Source organism: Pituophis catenifer, unplaced genomic scaffold (assembly GCF_029215685.1).
Source record: "Pituophis catenifer annectens isolate HBS135680 unplaced genomic scaffold, rPitCat1.0.hap2 SCAF_4, whole genome shotgun sequence".
Classification (NCBI taxonomy): Eukaryota; Metazoa; Chordata; class Lepidosauria; order Squamata; family Colubridae; genus Pituophis; species Pituophis catenifer.
The window spans coordinates 32230267-32245200 of NW_027256884.1; the positions used below are offsets into that span (position 1 = coordinate 32230267).

At 36.2% G+C, this 14934-nt stretch overlaps 1 protein-coding gene across 1 annotated transcript in view; it reads right to left on the reverse strand.

The window, feature by feature from the left end:
* Positions 1 to 790: 790 nt before the first annotated feature.
* RASA3 (RAS p21 protein activator 3) overlaps positions 791 to 14934 on the reverse strand; it is a 98455-nt gene continuing 84311 nt past the window's right edge. Inside the window, exons 14-23 of the mRNA XM_070942880.1 lie at positions 13984 to 14090; positions 12872 to 12949; positions 11303 to 11380; positions 9601 to 9674; positions 8129 to 8235; positions 7847 to 7929; positions 7245 to 7453; positions 5177 to 5280; positions 3136 to 3319; positions 791 to 1004 (exon numbers count right to left, since the gene is read on the reverse strand). Coding sequence (XP_070798981.1) covers positions 929 to 1004; positions 3136 to 3319; positions 5177 to 5280; positions 7245 to 7453; positions 7847 to 7929; positions 8129 to 8235; positions 9601 to 9674; positions 11303 to 11380; positions 12872 to 12949; positions 13984 to 14090 — 1100 coding nt within the window. The 3' untranslated portion in view covers positions 791 to 928. The remainder of the gene's footprint in view (positions 1005 to 3135; positions 3320 to 5176; positions 5281 to 7244; positions 7454 to 7846; positions 7930 to 8128; positions 8236 to 9600; positions 9675 to 11302; positions 11381 to 12871; positions 12950 to 13983; positions 14091 to 14934) is intronic.

Genomic DNA, 14934 nt, shown 5'->3' on the forward strand with positions numbered 1-14934 from the left:
ATCTCTAATTTCATCTGTAAATATCATTAAAAAAAAAAGTGTGTGCTCACTTCACTCACTGAGAAATTGCTTATAGTTGATTTTATTTCTTACATGGGAATATTACAGATGTAAGAAATGTATTGCATTTGAAATGGCCCTTAAATAGTAGAAAATCGTTAATTCTGATAATCAAACCATTGTTTTTGCAACTACTCTATGAGCATTCTTGAATTATACATACTTAAGTTGTTTGAATATGTATTTATTCAGGTTTATAACATTTTAAGTTTATAGGAAAAAAAATAGAAATTGATTGCTTTAGTGGAAACAATTTTGTATCAAAAAATTCCAGGGAGTACCATTAAATAGTAGACTTTCTTTTTAGAAGCCAGTTCTTCTTAAACCAATAATATCATGCTAATGCTAACAAAATACCCTGTTGTTCAGTCTTCTTAGGGTCAAGGCAAGCTCCAGTGAGGAGAGATTACATCTATAACCAACTGGGCTTCGCTTCATTAAAAAGCAAATGCTGCAAAGCTTTTCCTAATTGCTCTGTGGCATAATGCAAAGTAGCCCCTAATCAGCCATCAAAAATTAGAAATCTAGAAAAAGGCTCTCAGCCATGTAAAAGGAGTGTGGAAGTTGTCAATATGAAGTCCACAGGCTTTGATCATTGAACTGATCGCTAGATTCCAAGAAACCAGAGCAACACTTTTAAAAATGCAGAACAACACATATGATGAAAACCACCTAGAAGGCAGAGTTCCTTCATCTGTTAACACCAGATGAATAAAGTGCATAGCAACAATTGTAATAGTTCTTGGAGAGAGAGAAAACACTTAGCAAGCCTCCGCAAGCTTGACATTTGATATGTACATCTTGCTACAGGTGGCTTTTCTCTTTCTTCAGTCCTTCAGCTACACCATCTAATAACTTTCTTCAGACTTCAAATGGAATGAGCTGAGATTTCTGACTGTTGCCTTATGTAACTTTGGAAGCTCTTGTCACCAATGGGGTGTTCCCTAGAAAGTGAAAAGAAAGAGGAAAAAGATGAAGGAAAGGTTGACATGTTTATTCTTCATTTTCAGATTAAAAAGAAAAATCCTCCACAAAAATATATGGAGTGAAATCACAATTCACTAGTTTCTGGGCTTTTTTTTCTTCTGGCAGCCAGCAGACCCTTTGCTGCCCATTGGGAGACTAAGATAGATCTATTTCGGCCTTATGTGATTTCACTGAACTAGGGCTGCATAATATTTTGGTTTACATAGGTAGAACCTGGCTAAAGAGAATACACATAAAACCTATGAAAAAGAAAGAAAAACATATATATATATATATATGTAGGTAGGTAGGTAGGTCTTTGGTTATTTGGGTTTTCTCCCGCATAAAATTGGAAGTACCTTGGCGACGTTTCGACGAAGTCTCATTCGTCATCTTCCTGCTGGTGTCTTCGGCCTTGTGCTTCTAGGAGCACAAGGCCGAAGACACCAGCCTGAAGATGACGAATGAGACTTCGTCGAAACGTCGCCAAGGTACTTCCAATTTTACGCGGGAGAAAACCCGAATAACCAAAGACCTACATACAAATACCCACGAAAACCTCAGAAAACAAATACACATACACACACACACACACATCTGTGTAAGTGACACAGATTGTACAGGTTGAAAACCCAAAGATTTAGGGAATAATCACATGATTGTCTGAATTAAGATTTGGCAAAATTAGGCTGTACAGCAAGAACGAGAAAAGACACAGAGTATGTGATTTGCCTGCATAGGACATGCCTTAATACGTTAAAGAAATATCCTGATAGGAAGATTATGACAGTGGCTGTTCTTGTAGTGAATGAGTGAAACAAATAGTTTTGTGCTGAAATTACAATTTACCTTTCTCGGTTAATGTGGCAGAAGAAACAGGTCATTAATCCATCTAACTGAATATGCTGTAAATAAAATACCAGCTTCTTCTGGTATTTGGAAACCTTCTCCAGAATAAAATAGCCTGATATTTCACTGTTTGTCTAGTTTCCTTTGTAAATATCATGGAGTATTGCAAGAGAAAGGGGGGATTGCCCACGACTTTGTGATTTTAATTGCAGTATTAGAAGAGAAGAGAATACCGTGTTTCCCCAAAAATAAGACCACCCAGAAAATAAACCCTAGCATGGTTTTTAGCATGTGCCTAATATAAGTCCTACCCAAAAAAATAAGCCCTACTTAAGAGCCTGCCCACTCCATCCCATCTGTTTTTGTTTGCCCATGGCCATGGCTGTGATGGGGCAGGCAGTCGCACGGCAAATCTGGCAGGCTGGATTGTGTGCCTCTCCCACCCCCGTGCTGGATTGCTTTATCTTTAGAAGGGGAAAGCCGGCATAGCCATGGCTGGAGAACCAGGGAGAGGCATGGGTGGCGAGGCGGGAGCGAGGTGGGGGCCAGGTGTCAGCCGTCCACGAGACTGAAACAGGAGATAGAGGGAGGCAGATACCCAAAGGGTATTGGCCTGTGCACCTCAGATCAACTGTAGCGTGCCGTGGACAGCATGGCTGATATGGGATGAGTGGGTTGAATTGTGTGGGTTTCGTTACCCAATTGGTAACTTCATCAGTGTTACCTAGTTGAATAATGAAATGTCTGCAAGAAAGTAACCAAGCTCGGAAAGCACCAAGGACTCCATATACTTGGAACTTCAAACATTTTCCTGTAATGCTCCAATACTGAGCTACAAAGCATGTGGAATGCTTCTCTTTGTCCAAGACAAACTCATTTTTGCATGCAATATTCAGCAGCACAGATGCTTTAAGCGCTGCTGCTCTGAAGATGTCAATGCAAAACTAGTGTACTGTTAACTTCTGGCTCTCAATAAAATCATACTGCTAATTGTTAATGATTTGAAATTAGCCTGCAGAAAATTGACCTTCTATGACATGAACATTACTGACACATGGTATATGATGGTGGAGCAGAGTGACAGGCTCAATGACAATGCCACAGAGGAACAGATGGTGGAAATATGTTACAAATATGAACAAGTGCTTTATGAGCAACAACTCAAGAAAGGCAACAAATCTATCCATTGCAGGCCATTAGCAAATTGAAACTTAACCAACATTCCTTGTTTCAACATGCTTGAGAGCATCCCACACTTACTGGCTTCCGTATTTTGTCTTCTTGAACTTATCCCTCTTGTACTGGGCATGTTCCTGTTCTAAGGTTTTAACATTTGCTATAATCTGTTTTAGTGTCTTATAGGTCTCTTGAGGGTCATCAATGACAAAAGTTGAATATTCTTCTTGCTCTGGCCCATCATATACTGATTTGCTGCCACAAGCCTCTGTCAAAAGAGATTTCAAAAAAGAAAGATTTATAACTTGTGAGGCTAGTAAGGATTACACATAATCAGGATTCAGTTAATGCTGTATCCTGGGAATGACAAGACAATCTTAAGAATAAAATTGAATAAGAGATAATACACCAGAGTAGTTTGACCATATAAAGAAATCCTGTAAGATCAGGTTTTCATTTGAAAATCCACAGGGAGTCTTTAGAAGCTTCCAAGCTGGGCATGGAGATAACAGTATTCATAAGGAGATTGCTAAAGAGTTTTTATTGACAGTAGCAAGTTACCTTCCATTACTGGTATTAGCTAAAGATTTATTTTACAAGATATTTATTCTTTTTTATGATAATGTTATAAGACATACACAATACATTATATATTTCTCTGCTTTTAAAGCTACCTAAGCTGATGGCCATTAATGGCAATATGAATTCCTGCAGCCTATATCAGCCTTCTTCAACCTGGTGCCCACTTGTAGGTATTCTGGGAGTTCAAGTCCAACACATTTTGAGGCCATCAGATAGGAGAAAACTGTTTTGCAGGTGGCTTAGATAGAAAACTAAGTGTTGCAAAAGCATCTGTTAGTGTAAAGTGTACAACATGCCTGAGAGTCTGAAAATCTAGAAGATTGTAGCATCCTATATGTACTTTTGCATAGCTAAATTATGGCTTACTCAGGGAAGGAAGGACTTGATCCCACTATTATACTAGAGTTTTTGTTATTCACCTTGTGTGGCCTCACCCATACCTCCATTTGGCCAAATTAAAATCTCATAAATTACATTTATAATCTCTTTACTAAATTATAATCTATCAAATAAGAGATGTGAAGAGTCCTCGTTTTAGAATAGGACTGCAAAATGAAAAGCAGTGAGGTTTCATTCTTTCGATAATGGACCTGATCTGAAAGTCACCAATCTTAACAGCTGCTGTCTGCACTGAGGGTAAAGTTTCTACCAATTGGAATGGGACAACGTGCTGCAGCCAACTTGCCACCGCCAACTCACCATGGCCAGCTCGCCACAGGACAACTCGCTGTGGGATAATTCAACAATTCAATTTAATTATTTAAAATAATTAAAAATTATTTTAATTTTTGTCATTCACATTTCATTTTGTCCCTTTCTTTAATGATTCTATTCCACCATTTCTTCCATATGAGTGTAATTCATGTCCTGCAGTGAGTTGGCCATGGCAAGTTGGCTGTAGTGAGTTGGCCGTGATGAGTTGTTGTAGACCCTCCACCAATAGTAATAGAAGTTATCTTCCCAGTACAAATGGTAGCCATTGTGAAAGGAATGTGTGCAGTGAGAGTGGGGGATCCTGGGCAATGCTTTAAAAAATTCTGTCTTGAAGAACCCGATTAATAGCCCCACTCTCTCTGCAACTGTAATTTAAAAAAAGAAAACATTCAGGCAAAAGCTACTCAGATGATTATCTTCCAATCTAATATTGCCATAAGAAAAAAAAAAAATACAAGTCCCTAAACACAAAGATCTAGAAGTGTCTTTAGAGGTGGCCCCAGGATCCAGTGCTATCATTAAAATAATGGGGGAAAAACCTTTGTGTGCAATGTCACAGTGCCTGTACAAAAGCAGCAGAGTTTGTGCTGCTTTGCTGCAAAACTATTTTCCTCATTTGCTCTCCTTGCCCTCCTTTCCCCATTTTGTAAAGAAAGTGACTTACTCAGAATTGGAGAATAAAGAGAAAGAGACAAAATGTTCAGAAATGGAAGAAAAGTCCATTGTTTTTCAAGAAGTCTCTTAAAATTAGATTTTTATATAAAACAAAACATATATTGTATTATATATTGTTTCTATAGACAAAACAATAACTCATTTGCATACCCACCTTGCATTTTCTCCAATTTGGTCATATATAGATTGAATAGGGAGTAGATGCGTTCTGTTTCTCTATCCCCATCGATGTCTAATTGTATATTTGCTGGTAGACCCCTACACAATCATTTAAATATTGTCAAGAAATTTTGAAACTCTGTATTTCATTTATGAAACAGTTGAAATGGGTTTTGATGAAGAGAACGGGATTACACAATCAAATCATTTTCATTACAGACTGATAACACATTTTTAATAAACTGATGTATGAGACAAAGAAATTCTCAGGAACAAAATAATGGAAGGAGGAGACATTCCAAACAAGAACCATAACATTTGTATAAAAGAAAGAAAGCATTCTACTGCCTGCAGTGTATTTCAGCCAATCAGGCTGAGGTTATTAAATGTGTGAGTAAATGCATGACTAAATGCATAACTAAAAATTTGGCAATGAAAACCAAAATTATCTGTCTGTCTGTCTGTCTGTCTGTCTGTCTGTCTGTCTGTCTATCTATCTATCTATCTATCTATCTATCTATCTATCTATCTATCTATCCATCCATCCAATCCATCCATCCACTGATCATATCTATCATATCCATCCATCCATTGATCAAATTTTTGAAACTGCCCATTTCCCTCACAGAGGGATTCTGGGCAGTATACAAGTAAACAAATATTAAAAGATAAAAAACAGTTTGTGAAAATTACAAGTTTAAAAGGGAAGAATTGATTAAAAATTAATATTAAAAGTTAATTACAGTTTAATCATATTTGCCCTAGTTCATCTTCCAGGAAAAAGGCATTCCAAAGCCAGAATGTCCCACAAGGAAGGACTTTTGTTTTCCAATTATGAGCACTGAGGACCCCCTATCTTTCTTTCTTGCTGTCAGCTCCTCAAGGCAGGCCAGACTAGAAAACCAAGCCATGCAAGCTAATACTACTCTTCTTAGAAAGCTATTGTAAGAGAATCTGAATGTGCTTCCCTCCTATGTCCCTTTATCATCCTAAGAGCTAAGAAGGGTTTTGTCTGTAACATCTTATTGATTCTGGTCCACACCCAGATTTCTTTTATCTGATGGTTGTCTTGGTAGGGGTTCTTCTCCTGTTTTTCAAGGTTCTTCCTTACCTCCATCATACTTGCAGATTTTAATACTTCAACAGGTTGAAACCGGGAAGGATGTTCTCTGACCATCAGACTCCTAACTCATTAAGGACCTTACAGCTTACATATTACTAAAATTTTGAAGAATGCTATATATTTGCAGCCAATCTTGGTCCTTTAGGATCACTGTACCATGGGTTCTAAAAGATGTTTCAGACAGAAACCTTGATGCCATGCTCTGTATAAGCTTTTCCAAATCTCATTCAGGAATGACTCCATATAAAATGCACTGTGCTAGCATGAAATAATCATAGCAATGAGTCACATGGCCTGCCCATCCATGTCCAGGAAAATTCATTCTAAGCCACTAAGCAACTCTATACCTCCAGAAGAAGCACACAAAGAGCACTGATTATGGGATGACTTGAATCAACAAAAATATGCATCTGAATTAGTGCATACTAACAAAACTTTTATTTTGCATTTGGATGATGCACAATTTTGTTGGGGATAGGATTGATTTTCTTTTTTCTTTTCTTTTTTTTGAAAAGGCATCTCTTCTTATAGGATAGAGAAACAAGAATTCTTCTTTTAAAGATGGGGGCCTGTTGCAAGGGTTGCATGCACTTTTGGTGAGAACTACAGTATACAAAAAAACCCCCATCCAAATCCCTTCCTAGCTAACTGAGAATATTCATAGTAAATAAAAAGATCTAGCATAACCTACGTACTTAATAATTTCAGTTATAATCCTAGTTTTGTAAGAATGCATCTTCTAAACCTGTACCATATTGAAAAAGTTACTAGGCTTCTAGAGGGAAAACCAGATAGAGAAGAAAAACTAGGGAGTGTTTAATGCATGTTGTCAGGCCTGCCTGTTTATCCACAGCATCAGGTCTCATTCTTTCATCATCCACAGGGATACATCTTATCATCAAATACTTAAAGCAAAATTTAAAGCCGGAAGTGTCCTTACCCAGTGCAAGGAGTACAACCAGGAGCATTATCTGCTATAGATTTGCAGCACAGCCAGTGCCCATTTAGATATGCAGAAGGATGGTAGACAGTGAGCCGTTTCTTGTTACACTGGCTAACTTTGGTGAGGATATCAATCCAGTCCTTGGCCTCAACACAATTATTGGCCTGAATATAGAGCACTCTTTCAGGCTGAATCACTTGGAACATCTTAAAGGGAGAGAGAGAAAAATAATCGATTATTAACAGGGAACAATACTTAAAGTGTAATGTTTTAGAAAACAACTTTTAGGAATATGTATTTTTATCATTGAGTTGCTTAGTAGCTAGTTCTCACTCACACGATGGGCTTGTATCCTGAATCCTTTGATATGAATTGTATAGCAATTTATATTACAAGACACTCACAGACACACACACAATTGAGGTGATCTGAGAAAGAGTGATTGACCGAAATCAGTCATTCATGGCTAAATTGGGATTTGAACTCATAGTCTCCCAGTTTCTACTATGGTGCCTTGACCACTAGACCAAACTGGTTCCTCTAAGAAACAAGTGTATGGTAGGGGTTGTACTTAATAGTTAAGAAGGAGAAGTACTTACATTTTTCATTTTGAAGGATTCTTCTTCCAACTTTTCTACTGCCAGAATGTTTTCAATTGGAATGCTGCATAATGGATGATCACCTAAATGGTGGATAATTACAAGAAAAAATGTTTCAAAACTCCCTGTGTATACAAATACATGTGTTCAGGTCATAAGTGCATTATTCTGTGCCACTTAAATTATTAATCACCATTTGTGGGTTTGGGGTTTTTGATGAACTTTCTCCTGGAAAACAGTGTATTAATGTTTAAATTAAAAGGGAAACAAAAATGTTAGTACCTTTGCTTTTCTGATAGGTAAATTCATGATTGCTGAGCCGAAACCACCTCTTCTTGAAGTTCTTCATGCCAAATCTTTTCCTGCCTTGTGCCCTTTTGATCATAAACCTATTGTAAAAAAGTCCACAGCAGTTTTACATAAAGATATACTCAGCCTGGTCCTTGTCAGAAATTGTGCTCTTCTTATAAAGCAAGCAGTCTTGAAAAATCTCTTAAAGGCTGGGAAGCTTTGCACTATAGAAATCATGGTCAAAGTCAAACCATAATATAGCTGCATCCTCATAAAAAACTACACATTTCAGTTAAGGAGGCACTAGAGAGATAACATCATGTTGATATTTTTTTAAGTCAAATATGTATTTTTCTGAATTGCGCAGCCACCATCTAAGCCCAGGAAAAGGTATGTGTTCTTTAAGGAAGCACCAGAGGTGGGTTTCAGCAGGTTCTGGAGAACCGGTAGCAGAAATTTTGAGAAGTTCGGAGAAGTTCGGTAGTAAAATTTCTGACTGCCCCGCCCCAATCTATTCTCTGCCTTCCAAGTCCCAGCTGATCGGGAGGTAATGGGGATTTTGCAGTAACTTTCCCCTGGATTGGAGAGAGAATGGAGATTTTACAGTATCCTTCCCACGCCCACCAAGCCACACCACGCTCACCAAGCCACACCCACAGAACCGGTAGTAAAAAAATTTGAAACCCACCCACTGGGAAGCACCAACAAGTACAGCAAACAGACCAACATCTGCTATGAGGCATCTTTTTCTATATGCATAAACACTGATACATTTAGGAACTTGTAGCTGAATAGTCAAAGCCCTTAACTGAGGTGCTTAATAAAAGAGGAAGTACCCGGTATATTATATGACAGAAAGCTACAGCTAAATCTCATCTGTCTTTACCATCTTATCTCCATGAAATATTATTATTAACTTTCTTTAAAGTTATTTAAGCATATTTAATACAGCAAGCCAAGCAAAGACAATAAAAATCAGAGAACGAAAATACAGTTGCAAAAGTTCATTTTTTGTTAAAAAGGGGAGGTTAGAAAGTCAAATACTGTATTTGTGCTTTTTACAGACAGTAGAAATATTTTTAAAAAGAAAGCAATAAAGTTTAAGATGGCAGGTACATGTCATGGATCTAATTAAAATTAATTGCATTTAGAAGCAGGTATCCTTTTTACCTTGTAGTTAATTATATTTCATGTTTTTGGTATTTGGGAAATATTTCTGATGGGGAAAAAGTTGGCGTTTTCAACAATAATCCAATCTTCTTAAAACTTAAGAGTAATTATTTGCACTTCTTTTAATTCAATTTTTTTATTTTTTTTTTATTTCTGCACCCAAGCCTTTGACACATATTAGACAGCACAAAACTTACATAGAACTTTATAGAACCCTGCTAGACCCATTATAAACAGAAGGTGAAACATTTAATCTTACACATTTGGAAAAAACAACACTGATGTAAGCTCACCCTTCTTTAAGTAGTATTGGTTGTTCTATAATTTTGTGATCTCTCCTTCCGGAGGATGAAATCAAATCTAAGAACTTGGAGCAAACAATGAATAGATATGAAATAAACATTTAACATGGATGTCATCTAATTCTTACTTGTTGGAGCAAGTAAGTTCAAGTTTTAAAACACTGATTTATTGGCTAATAAGAAACAGAAAGGAATTAATAATTACTCATGTACAAATAAAATATGTTAAATATCTTATGCTTAATCATATTATGGGTCTGCATATATTATGTCTACCGTATTTTTCAGAGTATATGACGCACCTTTCCCCCCCCCTAAAAGGGGGTGAAAATTTAGGTGCGTCTTATACATTGAATGTAGCCCCACCCACCCACTGACCCCCACCCTTTGGCCTGTGCCTCGCAGCAGTTACCTCCTTGTAAGCAAACAGCGAGAAAAAACAGCTCCTTTCAGCTTCAGTACAGCCTAATTAGCACAAGTTGATTCCATCTGACTCCCGACTCTCAGCTGATTTGCTCTCAGCTGTTTTGCCTCTGCTGCTTGCTGCAAAGAGGTAAATTGCTGGAGATTTTTTTTTCCTTGTGCTAATCAAGCTATCCTGAAAATGAAAATGAAAGTAAAGCAGGTTGTTTGCTGTTTGCTGCAAGGAGGCAAAATTGCTCAGAGGCAGAGAGAGATTTCTTTTTCTTCTTTTCCTCACCAAAAAAGGTAGGTGCGTCTTATACTCCGGTGCGTCTTATTCTCCTTCTCCTGAGGCTTAATTTTGATATTTTATTGCAGCTGCAATCGAAGCTGGTGCAATGCCTCCACATTCATTGGAGGATACCTAAATCAGTCTATTTCTGATAGACCTGTGCCCTTCAAACATGTGGGAATCCAGCTATTATAAATTCCAGCCTATATAATAGTCTCTAATCTACATTGGTTTAGAATTAAAAGACCTGCAGTCCAACAGGTATGGAGGGCAACAATGAATTAAAAGTGAATGAAAGGCTTGAATGTTTTGTCAATGGATTCTGTATAGGAGATGCAGACATTTTGATAAGGGTATTGTCAAATATATTGTTCACAAATGTCTTACTAATCCATATGGCAGATGGCTGATTAGCACGGGAAGGAAAAGGAAAAAAAACATCTAAACAATCTTCCCCATTCCAATGTTCCCCAAAGATATTGGGAGCATAATCTTTAACATATTTCAATGGTAAATGGATGGTTGTAAATTCTGTATTTTATAGCCCCAATAAATCTAGAAGTAACAGAAAGTTGGTATATAGTCTAAAGGTGTATTTTTTTTTATAGCTAAGCTACTGAAATATAAAAAACCCCATCCTACCCTTCCTGAATGTTCAAATATCTGAGAATGTTCAAAATGATGATACTATGGCACTATTTCATACTGTTTATTGCAACTCTAAAGATATCTATTGAAGAAAACTTTAAATCAATATGCTAAAACCCATTCAGTGGCCAAAAGATTTATTTCCATATTTCCCTATCTTTTCCATTATTATATTTTTATTTCTAATTAATTATTTAGAATATACACACATGTAATTCAGTCTTCATAAAATATTGTCATTCATAAATTCATGAAATCTATAAAATGTTCTTTTAAAAATAATAAATAATAATTTATGGAACTGGCTGGTATTCCCCCAAAGCAGAACAAAATATTATTTCTAATACTTACATTTTTTACTGCATCTGCATATTTTTGCTCATTAAAGTAGTCGTAAAATATAGCCATATATGATTCCTTGAAACTAGCCTGAAATAAAATCACCATTTTGATCATGAAACTTGAACTCAAAATACAGGGAAAAAAATCAGATTCATTAACTCATGGATGAATAATTTTCTATGGTTAAAAAAAAAAAAGGTTTAAAAAACTCTTCCTGGTGGCCTAGGTTTTGATTTAAGGCTAGAAACAAGTCAGGAGTATTAGTTCATAGGACATGTGGCTCACAAACAAACTTTAAGCTCTAAAGGGAAAACGGATGGCCATACTGAGTGGATAATGTGAATCATCTCTCAGGTTTTTTTTGCCAATTTAGAGAAACTCCTGCATCACAATTCATATATTCTCAAGACCTGCATTGTTTTTGCGTCCTGCTCTTTCTTCCCTCCCAAGCTGATAAAAACATGGATTTATACAGATTATACTACAATCAAATAAAAAATATTCCATATTAGCTTATTCTTACTACTATCTGTTCAGTTGCCCTTTGTACACATCAGGGGATTTGGGACGTCTTATTATATCAGTGTGGTATTAGATGCAGACCCAAGCAGTGTGGCTTTTTGCAATTAATAGAGGGAAATTCTGTCAATGAACCAATTTTCTAAGTGGCATCCAAGATTTTTTGGTACAGCAACCACTATGCTAATATCCCTGGGACATCACGGCCAGTTTATGCCAGAATCTTTCACTTTTAATTTTGATTTTCAGATCTTGATATTTTGTGATCTTTTCCAATCCTTTGTCTTCTATTCTACTATCCCCTGGAATTGCCACATCAATTATCCACATTTTCTTCTTTTCAACTGCAGTTATATCTGGTGTACTTTGAGCCAAGATTTTATCAGTCTCTTTTCAGAAATCTCACAATATTTTAACCTGCTAATTTATTACTTTTGGTATTCTATGTTCATAACTGGTACATGATAATTTTTACAGATGTTCCAGTGAGTCATTTTGGTAATTGCATTATGTCATTGTATATTAACAGTTTGTGTGATCTTTTTGCATGAACTGAGTATATGATCTACTATTTCTTTTGCTTTTTTGCACAATATGCACTTTCAATCATTTGATGGTTTTCGACGAGGGTGAAATGCTCCTGGTTTGGACCGGATCAGGCGATCCGGTAGTGATTGTGGCAGGTGGTTCGGAGAACCAGTAGCAATGGTGGTGCGAGGCTCCGCCTACCTGCCCGGGTGTCATTACTTCCTGGTTTTAACCAGGAAGTAATGTGTTTTTTACGTCTGCGCGTGCATCTGATGTGCGTGCGGCATGTGCACTTCTGAACCGGTAAGGAAGGTAAGTAGATTCACCTCTGGTTTCAACTGATATTATTATTTTTCACCCTCTTAAAAATATATTTTGATCAACTCAAGGCGATCAACATAGCTAGAAATACTTCTATTTTGACTCATGCAGTGCCACTTTAGAGAAGGCTTTGATTACAGAAGTGCAAATGTAATCATAATTCAGGATATTGAAAAAGTTTTGTAGTGGAAAAAACCATGAAATACTTACAGACTTAGACTTTGATAAACTGCCCAATGTTTGTATAGTTTTAGAGATCAGTGTCAAAGTTCTTGAAGTTTGTGGATCCTATACAAAGGAGAAAACCACCATGTTATAATTTGTTGTGGGAAACCATAAAAGCTAGCTTCTGGTTTACGTTCATTAAAATGCATTTTCTTACTCTGTACGTAAAATTTAAGTGAATAAGTGAGAAGAAATTTTAAGGACTTTTGCATCTGGCAAGAATCTCCAGCTACTCTGCTTAGTTTAATGGCTAGTGGTTAAGAACATTTTATTATTTTCCAGTTGGACCAATAAAATTTTAATTTTTTGGTAGGCAGAAAAAACTTAAAAGAACAGAATTCTCTTAGTAGCTGCCCCAAAATTTCTATTAAGTTTCCTTTGAAAGACCCAACATTGCAGAATTAAGTAAATATGCTATTTACAGAACCAGGCTGAAAATAATTTTGTGTTGAAAAGAATTCAGCCTGGAGAAAAATGCTAATTGCCAATTTGGAAATAGAACTTTTTTTTTTTTACTAAGAATACAAAGGAATATGCACATTTACAGAATTCCATAACTGAATTATGCTTTTAATGTTTTTTTTCAGCAGCAAATTGCTGTACATTAATAAGATATATTTGAATTTTAAAACTAAATTGTTGCATATAAAGAAACAAAAATAATTCTTCACATATGCAGATGAACAAGTTAATTTTCCTCATGAGTCAGTTCTCCACCATTTACTTAATTCTTGATTTTTCCAAATTTTCACCACTTACTCTTTTTATGTCTACTGCTGGAACAGTGCCTGCCCTTAAAAGTTGTCAATCTTATGGTAAACATTTCTTGTTCACATTTTATCACCTTTTAGGAATGGCCATGTATGATATTTGACATGAAGTTTAAACACTCATATTAATATCCTGTGTACATATTTAAGTATTGTCCATTTCAGCATTTGAGTTGTAAAAAAGTAATACAAATTATAACTTGTTACTAACCAGATAAAGTCTAAAACCCAAATAATGAAAAAGAACCAACAGTAAATAAGACACAGGGCCTCAAAGGGATGGACACAATGGGCTTGTCATTGACCTCCTGAAGCTGAAGTACTTACTGGGTGATGCGGTGTAAGATGAAAAAGGTTTGGAGAAAGAATTGCAGGAGCAAAGAATCTCAGAAAAATAAAGCTGCTTACTGCTGTGTACCTCACATCTGGGTCATCTATGATTTTAAAACAGAATACAAGTGATCATGTTGCAATTCTACTCTGAAAAATGGTTCAGACCACCCCAAAAAGAAGAGAGTAATAGATGAAAACATCCCAATCAACCCAGGGAAAAATGTTAAGATGCACAATTGCGAGTAAAAAGATGGGAGGACTTGCTATCCAAATTCCATTTTGTCAAAATAAGGGGAAAGGTCAGTATATAAGAGATGCTTCTGCCCATGAAAACAAGAGTTGAGTATGCCAAGAGTAATCTAAAAATAAACTTAATACAGTGGGAATGGATAGTTAAGCATTTAGGTGGTAAAATAAGAAGTGTCAGGGTCAGCAATATGTTTAATGACCATTATTTGAACATGTATTCTGATCACATCTGTGGAAATAACTGCAATTCATAATCTTCCTCTGCAACCAAGGATATACAGCTATCATAAGTGAATGCATAATTTAATTTCCAAAATGAAGATATTTAACAATCTGGATAAAAATAAGGATAACAACAAAACACAAAACATAAGGGAAAGAACATAATCTTCCTCCTTCAACAGGAGTTTAAAGACATATGGGATATATTTCAGTTTCAGTGTGATTATGAGATGATTTCTGAATTCCCCTTAATAATCTTGAAACAATTATAAAGCAATTATAGATGTATGACTTCCCACAATCTTTCAGCTGAGATAATCTTTTCTCAGCTACATTCAGTTTAGAATTTACAATACTAGTAATATCTTTGAAGGCTTTTATATTATATAGAGATTACCCATCGCCTCTTTCTCAATAGCTGCCAAATTGCCTAAGTGGAAGGCAATTGTTGTTAATGTTTATTTATTTGGGTCA